The following is a 14,934-nucleotide window of genomic DNA, read 5'->3' as shown; positions in this document are numbered from 1 at the left end:
TCTAGGGGCTTTGCGCTGCACCAGATTACCCTCCCCTGTTCGCCAGGAGAGGGTGTGTCTGTGTCCGTAAGTTCTTGCTAGACGCTGTAGGGGTGCTGATGCAGCTGCTTTCATAACAAGATCAATTTAATCGAAGTAGATAAGGCAATGGGCCAACATAAGAGAAAAATATCTTTGCGATTTTTGTTTTTTTTCTTGCGAGCCTGGTGGCACCCATCCATCCAAAGAGTAAGCAAAAGCGAAGGGGCGCAGTTGGCGCTACCTTAGTTTTCTTTAGGGACCTTATCTCCAACTAAAATATTCAGAGGCTTTATCCGCGACGTGCTGGCAGCGCCACCTGGTGTGCCGTGGCACACTTAGAGTTCACCACAATATCACGCTCACTGTACACCCACTCCTGCCATAGCCCTCACGGGCTGCAGAGTGTATGAATAAACCAGAGTACGTTTACATGGCGCAGGCTACGGCAACATCACCCCGCTGTCGACGGGTGGCAAGATCTTCTGCATCGTGTACGGGCTGATCGGCATCCCGCTGACCCTGATCCTGCTGTCGGCGTTCGTCGAGCGACTCCTGATCCCCGTCACCTACATACTGCAGTTCCTCAACTCGCGCCTCGGCCACCTCTACCAGGCATTCAACATCCGCGTCCTCCACCTCTTCATTGTCGGTGTACGAACGCTTCTCTGCTCACCGCATGCACTTTACACTTTAGTAGCGACAAGCGTGGTGTGATATTCTTAATATAAATGCGTGAAACTGACATAATTTGATGACGGAGTTCTGGAGACCAAACTCGAGGCGATCGCAAATGATATAGTGTAACAGAATAGAAAGTTGGGCGAGTTGGTGTGTATTCATATTCAAAGAAAAGCGGCGCACAAAAAAGACGGAGACAAAGAAGAGAACCGCAGCGCTGTGTGTGGTTCTCTTCTTTGTCTCCGTCTTTTTTGTGCGCCGCTTTTCTTTGAATATGATATAGTGTATTTTACCGTAATTATGATTGTTATTAAAACATAAATGATTGCCTAGTTAATGATTGCACGGTGAGTCATGCCACATATACATTTCTTTATAAACCGAACTCAGCGACCCGTTCAAATTGCATATTTATCGGGTGGTAGCGATCACACCTGAAAACCATTGGCGTAGCCGGCCAACCGCCACGGTGGTCATGGTGTGCGACTACTGACCCGAAGGTCACGGGGTCGAATCCTTGGCGCGGCGAACCACAATTTCGATGGAGGCGAAATCACTTGAGACCCGTGATGTAATTGCCTGTCAAAGAACTCCAGGTGGTCCCAATTTCATCACAACGAAGTCGCATCTAACATAAGCCCTATACCGCTAAATATATATATATATATATATATATATATATATATATATATATATATATATATATATATATATATATATATATATATAATATGGGATATGGCACAACGGGAGCGTTGTGAACAAGGATAAATATATTTTTTCCCAACAGTTTCGGGAGGGGTCCTCCCTTCATCAGGGGATGAGTAATACTGACATGAACTTCCAAACTTCGTTGCTGCCGCGTCCCTCTCGCCATGAAACATGTTTGCGAGAGTGAGAGGAAACTAAAAAAGAAAAAAAAAACAAAAAGGGGGGAGAAAAAAGACGAAAAAGAAAAAGATGAAAAGAAAGAAAGTAAAAAAGAGGAAGAACCACTGTCAACACTGAGAACGAAACCAACTGTCTGTGTACGTCCACATACGGTTCTTATCACGTGCTGTTCAGTTATATATATATATATATATATATATATATATATATATATATATATATATATATATATATATATATATATATTCTCTCATATAATGAACTTCTGGATATAACGAAGCACGAAGCATTCGTATCTTTTTTTTTTTGTTTTTATTTCATAACACCGCGTACTTTCAACCTCAATGTAACGAAGCGAGTCTATCCACAATTTCGGTTTAACTAAGTTTCACTGCCACCGCTGGGGAGTCCGAGGTAATAAATTGAAACTACTTCTGGTGACCGTGGACAGCGTCGACTCGTTTTTTTGCGTACGCATTTTTTTTTTTTCTCGCCGCGCAAAGGAGAGCGGCCACCAAAGCGGAGCAGCGCGTTTTCCAGAAGCGCCTTCGCGGGCAAAGGCATCACTCGGCGTTCAAGTTCGTCGCCTGCGGAACGGCACGGAGAAAAGCGTGCGGCTGATTCGTCACATTACAGTGTAATATATAGCTTCACGCTAGTGTAACTAAACTTCACGCATATCAAGCTCTGATCAGGCCTTCACTAGAGTATGCGTCAACCATCTGGCATCCACACACGGCAATGTTATCTGATATGCTAGAATCAGTACAAAATAAAGCAGCTCGGTTTATCACCTCCTGCCATTCTCGCCACCAAAGCGTAACATGTCTTAAGCGTTCTCTGAACCTTCCATTGCTTGCCACGCGCAGAAAGTTGTCCCGCCTATGTTTTTTCCATAGATTATATCTTAGTGACTCGTCATTTTCCCGATCATTCATTCACCCGGCTCCCTACGTTTCTGATCGCGTTGGTCATGCACATAAGGTCAATCCGATATATTCACGCACTAAGAAATACCAATTTTCACCTCTGCTGTTATCCATTAACGAGTGGAACGCGCTGCCCTCAAACATCGTCGCTATTACAGAACCCTCCCTTTTCCAGTCTGCAGTACTAACTTACTTAGAAGTTGACAATAATTTGTAACCACCATTGACATTTAATGTGTAACGCATGCTTAGAGAATGTTTATTGCTATTTCTTGAAATATGTTTCCTGTTATGGTGAGCTGCTTACTGTGTTTTTTGCTTATTGTGTTATTAGTAATGTTGTTTGGGCTATCGGTCAGTTTGATTACTAGTATTACTCCCTGACATGTTGTTTTACTGATGCTATAGTAACCTCTTGTATGTATCCCCCCTTATGTAATGCCCTCTGGGCTCTTAAGGTATTTAAATAAATAAATAAAAATATACAATACACAACGTGCGCATTGCTCCGCATGGGAGGTCGACTCGCTATCGGATCTTAGCGACAGACGAGAAATCGGGCACGCGGTGGCGTGGTTACGACAATATGTCTGCGTTCAGGCTCTTCTTGTAGCATACACCGCATTTTGTTTTGTACAGGCTCCGCCTTCAGGAACGATGTGCGAAATTTTTCTTTCCAAGAATGATCCGCGCGTGTTGCCCCCGAAGTTAGTTTTGCCGCATTTCTTTTAAGCACTGCCGTGAAGGCACCTTTACACATTAAAATTCGAGTTTATTTTTTTTCCAACAACATCGTAAATAAATTTTTATTTATAAAATGCGTTCTGTGTTCTTTCTTAACCATACAATCTTAGTGGAGTCGACCTAAGTTCAACTTTACTTACAATCATGTGAATACATAGTCTAGTACACTACAGCGGCACGATAACAGTGGCACGCGCACTACTCTACTATTTATTACCTGCCATAGTACTGTATTCTGTCCAGCGTGTGCAGTGCGTCAGCTCCCGACTTCATGTAAATGTTATCATCGCATTTCAATTAAGTAAGGAGCATTAGTTGCCCGTGGAGTCGATGGGGGTAAGCCCAACGAAATGGCTCTCTCGTTATCTTCGCGATATATTGGCTGACGCGAAGGGTCCGCCTCAAAGAATGTTGGTGGGATAGCTGGTTGACGATCATAATTGTTCAAGCTTACTATACTGTGTCTAGTTGGTCCTGGCTTTTCTGGGCTCTAACCCTAGCTACCACCTGTCTCTTTCCCACCCCTTGATAGTAGCAAGGGCAACCCCCCCTGGCTGGAGATTGCCCGCCGCAGTGGTCTGTTGCCTAAGGTACTCGGCTGCCGATGCGCAGGTCGCGGGATTGAATCCCGGCTGCCGCGACTGCATTTTCGATGGAGGCAAGAGTGCTGTAGGCCCGTGTGCTCAGGTGGTCGAAATTTCAGGAGCCCTCCACCACGGCATCTCTCATAATCATATGGTGGTTTTGCGAGGTTAAACTCCACATATCAATCAAATCAGTTATAACTGGATGGGCTTGCCCTCTCCTGTAGAAATCTGCCACAAAAATTTGGCAAATCCAGCTAGTCATCACACTGACCTACTAAAAATTAGGAGACATACAGGTGGCAAACACGCATTAGAGACCACTCGTCCCACAGCTCTGCTGTAAAAGGCAAATTTCAATGTAACGAAATTTAGATGCAATGAAGTAGTAAATTGATGATTCTACCGCCTTTGAACTGGAGCTGCACCGGCACTGGGTGTGGGAGGGGCTCGAGCACCCTCAGAATTTTCGCCTGCCCCCTCTTTGCCACCTCAAAAGCTACAGACAAAGTGCACTGCATATCATCACTATGTACTAATTACAGTAAAACTGATTCTGATTGATTCTAATGTGTTCCCTGCCTCCCAGAAGAAACTCACTTGTCATGCCCCCCCCCCCTCCCCCCGTCCCACCGTAAAAAAAAAATCTTGCAGCTGCCCTTGCCTCTGATACATTAACTTAACTGTATTTAGTGTACACTACAGTCAGATATACTTTTGTTGCATGTCAATCAGCAGGAAGAATGTTTCCTTAATTGCATCCAATTATTATATCTGCATTTGAACTGCATTCGTGTGGCAATGCGCTGGTTTCCTCTCTTATAGCTGTTGGTGGTGGTCTTTTTCTTCCTGGTGCCTGCGGCCATCTTCTCATCTCTGGAGCCAGAATGGGACTACGTGGACTCGCTCTACTACTGTTTCATATCCCTCACAACCATTGGCCTCGGTGATTTCACACCCGGAGACAGCTACGAGCAGCCTTACAGGCCTCTTTACAAAGTGGCTGTAGTAGGTGAGTGCTGGCCGGAATGGTTGGTGGCAAACTCTCCTTATTGTGCTATTTCGTGTTTGGTTCACATGTAATTGCCTCAACCTTGCGTATGCTCCGAGCAAATGCACTTATTGCGGCTTTAAAAATGACTATAAGCAACAATTCTCACGATTCCTATGACCGTGCATGTACACACTCTTTCTGGCACAAAGCTAAATGAACGAACAGGTATTACATTTGACTCGGGAAGAAAAAAGCGTTTGATAGCAAGCTCAGAGTTTCTTTTTGGTTTTCTTTTCTTGTACAGAGTGTTCTACGTCATAGCATCAGAGAATTCTAATTATCATTTACTGTAGACATTGTTACAATAATGCAAATTTAAGTTGAAGTTACTCACTGACTCGTTCTAACAGATGGGAAAATAATTGCAGTGTTGGATATAGGAACTTTCTGTATTGTATATTGTATACTAAACAAATAACTGAGTTAAACAAATAACTAACTAAGAAGGAATAACAAGGTCCTTAAGCAGAATGCTACTAAGATAATTAACAGAGGAGAATTATTATTCTGAGAGCAGACTTTCCCATCTGCAATATAAGTGTTTTCTAAGTTTTGCCTTAGGCCCCATACTTTACAACATTAACATTGGTGGGGTCAAACAAAAGTATAGACTTTGAACATTGAACAGGTTGAACATTGTTGGCGATGGGCCATGGCATAACAGCTAAAGTTAGGCCAGCTTCCAAAGGACAGCATAATTTGTTTTTTTCCAATGCAAGTATAAAAAATTTGAACGTAGTGCAATGCATTGAAGTGTGGTTAGCTCAGCCCCCTTTCCCCTCGAACCCTACGTGACAGTTCATTTGTAACTATCAATAATGTCTTCATTTGGTCAATTATTCAATCTAGAGTGCCACGCTCTATCACGGTGGTAAAGAGTAAGAAGTTAATGTTCTGTATAGCCCTGAAGCCTTTCCTTCTTATGCATGTCACCTGTGATGACTTCTAGCCACTGTTACAATGACAGAATATATTTATGCGCTTACTTGCTTGCTTCAATTCACGGGGACAGCCTTTCTCACTTTCTTGCGAAGCACTTTATTACTCAGCACGGGTGATGCTTTAGCTTGCATGATTATTTTCGAATGACGCCAACTCTTTGACAAACATTTCATGCTTGATGCATAGTTTGAGCACGTTTCAAATGTTTTGCGAGAGTCAGTGATAATGCTGTAATGAATTGTGATGCATGTCTAAGAGTCGGTGCATGTCGCTCCAAATCACAGTACTGACAGCCGACGACTTTTATTGCCGCCATCTGTGTACAGCGTGCATTGCTTTTCATTCTTTCGACTCAAGCTCACCCAATGATGAGTTCAGTTTTTTGCACACTGACTTCTGCCTTCTTCACAGTCACGACCGCGTGTCAATATCTCTCATCTGTCCTCTTCGCAGGATACCTGCTGGTGGGCCTGACAGCCATGATGCTCCTGCTCAACGTGCTCTACGACATTCCGCAGCTGAACGTGGGCGTCTTCTTCCTGCTCAAGAGCGATGAGATGACCAATGACCCCGAGAAAGTGCGGCTGCACCATGGCCTCGGACCCAAGTACACGCAGCAGATCGACGAGGCTCCACCACCACAGGTGCGCCACATCAAGGCTCGGCCACCACCATCCTCCTCCTCACCAGAGGACCTGCCGTGACTGGCCACATGTTCATAGGAACAAGGGGCAGTTCATAGGCACGTGCAGAAACAAACGAGAAAACTACAGGCATAGCCACAGCTGCATCTGTGGTGTGAGGAAGAGGAGCGCATATCTCAAAAAATCTACATGCATTTCTGTGCATCTACATGCTAAATGCTGAGGAATATTCAGGTGCAGTCCTAGTGCTGCCTCAGCACAGCATTGACCGATGAATCACTGTTTAAGCAACACAATGCATCTGCAACACTTCTGCCGGTGCGGTACTTTTTAATGCTTGACGAAATGTCTAGAGCCAGGATTTCAAAAGGAAACATAGTCCCAAAAATTTTAGCTATTCAAGTATAATATTCGACATAAAAATTTAAGGTACACAATGCACTAATGCTGTTGATTTATATCACTGCCCAAACTTCGAGATGAGACAGTGTGAGATAGATGAGGGACATTGCGTGGTGCAAGCATAAAAGGGTCAGCAGGTGCTGTGTCATGTTGAGCTTTCCCATTACCTTTGTGTTCCAATGATGCCTTGAGAACAAAGCTTCGCAAACTTGCTAGTCTATCTCATTTTGACGAAAAGTTGAGTAAGTGTCAAACTGCAAAGACTTGTAACTTTGAGGGCACTAAGGTATGCACTACTGTTAGCACGATACTAGTTGTCAGTGCTACCATGAAGCATTGTATGATTTCGAAGCTAAAATGGTCTGCCTGAAAATTTCGGCCCTTCTGGCAAGGTCTGACAAGTCTATGTAAACAGAGGGCTTCAACTCTTGGTTGCAATGTGGATTAGGTTTCTTTAACAACTGTTGCCAATGTTGAGCCCGTGTAGATGCTCTTGGAAAAAGATGTCTGATGAACATCAGAAACAATATTGCCATCTCCATTGTGGTTTAGCTAGCACATTTTTGCAATGTGAATTTGAAGCTCTTTATTAAGGGTGTTACGAGTTTTTCTGCAACAACCGAAATGCTTCAGCATGTTTGTTGATCCTTTGACAAGCAGTAACAAACATTGCTTTGGTAGGACACTCAGATGTACATAACTCAGGTCACATAATTGAACTCATTTATTTTCAGTTGAACTGATCATTTGTATATGAATTTTTTAATAGATTCATTGAACAGCTAGTATGTTCAAATGCATTAAATGCTTATTATTGTCCAGGATTACTTGGAACTGTGCATCTTCAGCGGCTCTGCAAAACTAGATCCTAAAATTTTATAAGTGGAAAGATGGCGATCCCATCTTTTGCCACGAAGCTAGAACAACTACTCATTCTCATTGTTGCTGGTATTTTTATCCTTATAGTACAATCAGTTTAGCACTGCTCTTGCCACTCAGTTCACTCGTCAAGAGACATTATCTGAGGTGATGCATTCACTACGCATATAAGCACTATAGCAAGTAATGTACTCCACCAATTACACAATCTTTACGCAAAATACGGCAAAAATAAAATTGGCAATTTGTCCAAAAAGATTCTATCAATGCGACCTTGATCACAGCAAGCATAGCAGCACCAAGTAGGACCTTTTGGCCGTAATGCTAGTGTTTTACCTTGTTTAAGTTTGGCAGCCAGTGGTAGAGACATTCAACTGTTGATTAGAACACCATTTCCCACAGTTTGAGGTAGGCCGCACCACGATATGGTATGTAGACCTACTAGGCAGCTCAAGCTGCCAATAATGTCTTAGTTTTGATAAGGATCCTACAGCCGCTATGACCAAAAATTTATATATCAAATCAATTGGGCATACATTAATGTCATTTCTCCATTGTTGAAACAATGCACGTCGACATAGTAAAGAATTGCTTGAGTTAAGCAGGTCTTAATGTAATAATCAAATGAAATTACTACTGCAGAGCTTGCAGAAGGTCAAAGAACATCACATTTAATTCTTTCAAAAGACATTGCTTCTAACAGGAAGATTGCTGTCAGAAACCTGATGATTATGATACTGCCTAATGCAAATTCTGAGTACAGCTGTTAGGTGTTTTGATTTTACGATAAGTGTGTGGCTGGATCCGCCCCTGCATGGGCATGGGCAGAGCATGTAGCGCAACGGCAAAATAACCGCTGGTTATTAAGGATCACAAACTGGATTCCAAGAGAAGATAAGTGGGTGAAAAGGAGACAGAACGAGTTAGGTGGGCCGATGAGATGAGGAAGTTTGCAGGTATAAAGTGGCAGCAGCAACAAGCACAGGATCGAGTCGACCGGCAAAACATGGGAGAGTCCTTTGTCCTGTAGTGGGCTGATGGTGATGGTAATGTTGCGGCGAAAGAGCACGAGAAAGCTTGCTCGGATGAGAAGAAGATGACGTCTCTTGTCGCCGCTTGGGCAGCAGCTATATTGGCATCAATACCCCAGCTCTGCGCCCATGTTACATTTGGTGGTGTTCTTTGCCTTAACATCATGGCTTACATTAAGAAGGGAATGCCACGAGTAAAGTGAGTGAGACAGACAACTTTGTGCATCCCATTTCACATTAACAGCCTTGAAAGAGCATAGTGAAATCGCTCGCTAAGCAGGAGACCACGAAAGGCAGTGCGCGGGCACGTTCGATCGACAAGAGCTGACGCACGATGATGCGCACTACATTGGCGCCGCAGGTGGCTGCTGCAGAACCTGATCTCATCACTGCAGGAGGCGGATCCAGCCACTCATTTTAGGGAGAGGGGGAAGGGGGTGGTCATCTAAAGCAACAACAGAGAGGGGGATGTGGTCACCACGTTTTGTTTTTAGTAGCAGAAAAATCCCTTCGTAGCATAAATACTGTTGATGTGTGCTCGAGGTGGTTTCACTCATTCGTCCTAATTAGCAATAGGAGGTTGGCTACAAGCACTCAAGTGAGAGAGGGTACAGACAGAGACATAAGAGGGGAGGAAAGATTGCCCCTACCAGCCCCCCCCCCCCCCCCTTACTGCATCACTGTCATTCCTTCCTCCTGGCACGTGCCGTCTTTCATATTCTACTGCACTCCACGTTCACTCTAATTTGTCCTCGTTTGTTCTATCGGTCACACTGACGCCACTCAACGCAAGAATGATTGCCTAAGAGCTGCGCTCTGATAATGTATTATCCCTAAAGTATTACCTGGAATCTCATCATTGAGATTAAACTGGCTGCATTAACAAAATTACTTATTTAAAGAAGAGCCTGAACTCCGTAGCATTTTTATTTTGTGTTTTCCGTATACGTGTGATTTTTTGAAAATTGCATATGAGTGGAGATTGGTCCTGCAAACAAGCGAAGCCCCAACAGCACACGCAGGCATTTAAACACACTTTTTGTTTTGTTCCTTTTTTTTTCCAGTTTTACACGGAGGGAAGAATAAAGAGGACAGGCGTGTGATCGTCATGGTGTCAGTCTCGCTGCATGAAAGGACTTGCCAAGTTGAGGACGGTTTTCTATGAGATAAATCTGATTTATAGCAATGAAATAGATATGTACAAAATAAATGCTGTGAGTGGAATGCTTAAAATGTATTCAGCAACAACTGTGTTAAGGGACAGTTAAGGAAGACTAGGACATTGATGGTTCACACATTTGAAGCTGCAAACATGGAATGCCTTCTAAGAGCAGCTAGTTGGTTTGCCTGGAAATGAAGCCCAAGCAGAGAATATTTGGCAACACCGCACTACTGCATTTTCTAAAGCACAATAGCACTTCAGAAAACATGCTGTGCAATGGAGCATATCGTTGTCATAATAACGCTATGACTGATTGCTGGTTTGAGGAATGAAGTTGTGATGCTGCAAGTTAAAGCAAATGTAAACTGAACTTCACAATTTATGTCTGGATTTACAGAAAAAGCTCTCACACTCACTATGTAAGCAGTGAAATCTGTGATTTCGTGCTTGATGACGCAGGCACTGTGGGTGAGTTGTCAAAAGTGGGAAAAGGCCAAGTCAGTTTTATATGAAAGTCACCTTGATGAAGAATTCAATATTTTATCATTTAATAAACCCAAATAAACATTAAGACCGACGACAGTTGTATACCTGTTAAGCTTGATGTACTATTTGCCGGTTAATGTGGATTTAAAATGGTTTTGCAGGGTTCACAATGCAGTAAAGCTTTGCCCGGAAACTTTCAGAGCTAACCGAGGAACTGTTGCCTATGATATAAATGCCTTAAAACTACCAAGATATTTAGGACATGACAAAGGCGGGGCTCTGACATTTTACCAATGCACGTACTCGATGCCTGCTGCGGTTCTGTTGTCAGAGCTGGCGTTAAATAAATTCTGCGTGCTTGCCCTTCAATTTTAAGGTGAAGCAGATTTTTCATTTACTCGTGCTTCCCCTGCCCATTATGTAGCAGCTTTCCTGTTACCTTGCCAGGCATCAACACTCACCAACAGGAATCACGTGAGAGAATTTCTCGGCAGTAAAGCCTGGCTAAAGCGAAGAAAAATCATAGCAGAAGTTACGGCTACATGTATTGTCTGTTTTCTTCAGTGCATCCAGTGACACAGCAGTAGTTAAATGTGAATTCCTCTTAAGCAGATATGTTTTGAGTGCCGCTTACTCGAGTTGCCTCAAATAAGTCACAAACATTGCTTGTTTAGTACAGCTCGTAAGCATTTTAGTCAGATCGACCACAGCGCTGGACATGTTCACGTCGAAACACAAGGAAACGCCAATTCTTTTCTTGTGGATTATACTTCTGCTATATGAGTGAGGTATCGCTTGTGCCGTGTACGTGAAACGTGTTTATAGCTCAGGATATACAGCCTGTGATTGTTTGCGCAGTGTGAGTTGGAGCAATCTTCTCTCTCTCCTTGTGCTTGGTGTGTCGCCACTGCAAACAGATCTGCCATCACCCCATGTTTGAATGGTTGTGTGTCGTGTGTAACTGTTTTTTGTTTTCTTGATGTTGGTGCACTATGTTCATCTGACGGTTGCCTATCCTCCAAACCATCTGCTGTATCGTATAACTTGCTACCTTGGTGGTGTTACTCTGTTTCACCGAACCGCATCAATGTACGTTTAAGCAGACCAGAGCACTGAGTAGTTTTGCATTGAGCTTTACGTTATGGCAAAGGTTCAGAATGAAGCGATACAAACACATTCTGAACTGTTGCAAAGAACCTAATAAAATAGCATTTTTTTCACAAAGCTATTCTATTAACAACAGGAAAGCAAGCTCTGAATTATACTTAAACTTTGGTTCACCAGAGTTTGAGTAAACCTGACACTGTTGCTCCCAATATTGATGCATACTGTACGTTTGCCCAGCCCGTTGTTTATTCTGTTTGGTGAGAAACCTCAATGTAGGAATGTCACAGTACCAAAAGACTGAAGTCAATTCAAGTGATCGACATGGCTTATCATCCACTTGGACAGTCTTCGTTATCAATTACTTGCGATTCTCACCCACATACATTATGGTTGGAACACTAGCAAAAAATATTGACATACCTGTATTACCTAAAATACTAAACACTCATGCACATCAAGAATCCTTCTTATGTACATAGCTTGTAAGCCCTAATATGAACACTCCTGTAATAGTAGGGAAAGTTGGGCGTGTTAGTTTGAGGACATTTTTGGAAACCTTTCGGTGAGCACACAGTAAACGGAAATACGAAAGGCGAGAAGAAAAACAGACAAACAGGAGCCTGTTCGTCTTCTCGCCTTTCGCGTTCCCGTCTACGGTGTGCGCGCCAAAATGTTTCCAAGAATGAACACTATTATTTGTGTAAAGCACTTATATGTCACAATTGAACTTCAAACCAAACTGGTGGTTCTGATATTAGCAAGGATTTCTGTTCAGCTCACTGTTTCATGATCAGACGAAAACAGTGCTACAATGCGGGTCAAGACAAGAAACACACCGACATTGTTCGTGTGCTTCTTCTTGTTATGTCTTGTGTGGTAAAGCTGTCTTCATCTGTTAATCAGTTCAAAAAATGTCAGTCCACAAATTCTAACACCTGATTTGAAGACTTTGGAAAAGATGTGAAATTTATAAGGTTGGAGCTGTGTAAGAGAATCTTCATTGACAAGCTGATTTTAAATCAATCAAGGGCCTTCAATCGTGATCTTTACCTTTAAAGTGTTTTGTACCACAGCTACAGCTCCTATTTCTCCATGCTTTAGGCTCCAAATGGTATTCGTGCAACTCTCTTTTTTTCCACTCACCGTTTGCAGTGTGGCTGCCGCATTGGACAACTCTCGAATGTCAGTCACAATTTTACAAATGTAGCAGCACTATTTAATGTAGGTTGCTGCATCAAAAAGCCTAAATGTGATGTCTCACTGTTAAAATTTTTATGCAAGAGTGAAGCCAAACGAAGACACTTTTTTTTCATCAGTTAAAGACTGCCGTTTTTTCGCTGTGTCCCTCGGTGACTGAAGGTCACTTTTTAAAATACATTGCCACTGTTTGTCCCAAACAGAATGGTTGTGGGACAGGTATATTTGCAAATGCTTAAAAAGTGTTTCAAAATAATTCAATAGGACACTCGTTCGATTCAGCTGCACTCGTTGTGATAGCTTACTCAGCCGCTCCACTGAATAAAACCGTCGTGTTCCCCACATTCAAACTTTTCTTACCAAAGCTACCCTTGAGCTTCATCAGTGTTAGCCGCAGCACTCTTTGTTATGTATTTATCCCACGTGCCATTTGCTGTGAAACCAGCATATCATTCTGTAACATTGTGATAGTGATGTCCACGATGCATTCATGCAGTGGCTAGGGCAAATGCTTTCACCTCTAGAATATCTCAACAATCTTTTTGCTCTGAACGCGCCATATCTCTGTTACCTTTATGACAAAGATTGTACTGAAAAAAAAATGCGAGCTCCCGCTGAAGGAGAGTGCACCTTGGTTTTAGTAATACTAATATTTTCGGTGCACACCTTAAAGCACTTATCGAGTGTCGCGAGTATCGTTTAAGAATCGTAAAAAACTCTCAACAGCCCAACTGCATGGCTGGTGACAAAAGGTCGGTACAGATGTTTGTTGTTTGCTCAAGGAAGCATGTAGCTCTGGTGACCAGGTACGCTTATGTCTGCCTGCTTCAAGGTGTGTACAGTAAAAGAGATAGCATTCCAACCTCAATGTAATGAAGTATCGGTCATAACATATTATTGGTTATAATGAAGCATAATAACGCAGTCATGCCATTAAAATGTCATTAGGATTATTATATGAACAAATTTTCTGATATGATTAGGCAGTTTTGAGCCAGGTGGACTTTATTACATTGAGGTTCATGTGCAATGCTGTTGTCCCTTCAAATGCTCTTTTTGTGTGCGCCGCTTGTTGCTCCAATCATCCTTTTAAACGAAACTCAACATTACCCTAATAGGTACTCGCACTATGTGTTCGAACACCAGTGTGTGCCAAACACGCATTTCACGTCTGCAACTACCTTGTTCTTTTTTTTTTTGTCTTTGAGAAACAAACAAATGCTAGGCCGCGCTTTTATGCACCCGACCATAACTGTCCCGCGTCCAAGATTCAACGACACTTCACATGTGATAATTCATATTGAAATATACATATATATATATATATATATATATAAAGATGTTATATACATATTATACATAAATACATGACTATAAATGTGTCTATATGTACATATATGCATTCAATGTGGTTGTTTGTTGTGTGCAATGGCGGCTTGCAAGCCAAGCCTGTTTGCTTCCATATAGGACTTTGTAACTGTTATGGGACTGAGTGGAAAAAAAAGAGCTGAATAAAGGTGGAAATGTTTTTGGGTGTTAATGTCATGTGGATTTCCATTCTCATAGACACACATCTTATCTTTACCTTATGGGTTGGTTAAGAATGTAATTTCACTTGCATCAACAGGTTGGCTATATCAAAAACAGAAAAAAACTGCCAGGCCTGCACAGAACCTGCAGGACAGTCGCAGCAAAAGCTGGAAGAGCGGCAGGGTCTTTTTAATGTGAATGCATTTTTTTGTCGGGCTATGTCAGCCATCCAGCGTTGTCCGCAACGACAACTGCGCGCCGGCAGGTGTTATCTCTTTGCTCTCACGCTCTCTCCCTTAGCAACAGCTGTAGGTGCGTGCCCTTATCCTCGCCCTTAGCACTTGGAGCATGTGGTGTGAGAGAGTCTAGGGGAGAGTAGGCATAGTTCTTCCCCGCTCCTCTCGCAGTTCACTCTCTCTCCTCCCAGCGCCCCACTCTCCCATCCGCATGCGCTTCACTCTCGACCGTTGGCTGGCTAGGCCCTTCTCAAGAACATCTGGAAATGTGTGCTCGAGACAACGCTGTGGAACACCAACGCCGAGCCAAGAACGCTGGCGCCCCACTCTCCCGTCCGCTCGCTCCTCACTCTCGACCGCTTGCCAACTGGGCGCTTTTCAAGGTGATGGCAGAAGTCTGTGAAGCCAACTGTCTGA

The 14,934-nt window shown here is 43.0% G+C and overlaps 1 protein-coding gene across 3 annotated transcripts in view; it reads left to right on the top strand.

Annotated features, from left to right (window-relative positions):
- The window catches only part of LOC119166896 (potassium channel subfamily K member 1), a 177,122-nt gene extending 162,843 nt beyond the window's left edge, over positions 1 to 14,279 (top strand). For 2 of the 3 annotated variants that reach the window (XM_037418287.2, XM_037418285.2), the window contains exons 3-5: positions 461 to 672; positions 4,673 to 4,859; positions 6,297 to 9,903. In XM_037418287.2, the coding sequence (XP_037274184.1) occupies positions 461 to 672; positions 4,673 to 4,859; positions 6,297 to 6,547 (650 nt within the window). In that variant the 3' untranslated portion in view covers positions 6,548 to 9,903. Of the gene's footprint in view, positions 1 to 460; positions 673 to 4,672; positions 4,860 to 6,296 lie in introns of all 3 variants that reach the window. The other variant, XM_037418286.2, reaches the window with a different exon arrangement.
- Positions 14,280 to 14,934: the final 655 nt, after the last annotated feature.

Source organism: Rhipicephalus microplus, chromosome 6 (genome assembly GCF_043290135.1).
Source record: "Rhipicephalus microplus isolate Deutch F79 chromosome 6, USDA_Rmic, whole genome shotgun sequence".
Taxonomy (NCBI): domain Eukaryota; kingdom Metazoa; phylum Arthropoda; class Arachnida; order Ixodida; family Ixodidae; genus Rhipicephalus; species Rhipicephalus microplus.
Note: the sequence above shows the minus strand (reverse complement) of the source record. Positions and strands in the feature narration are given on the sequence as shown.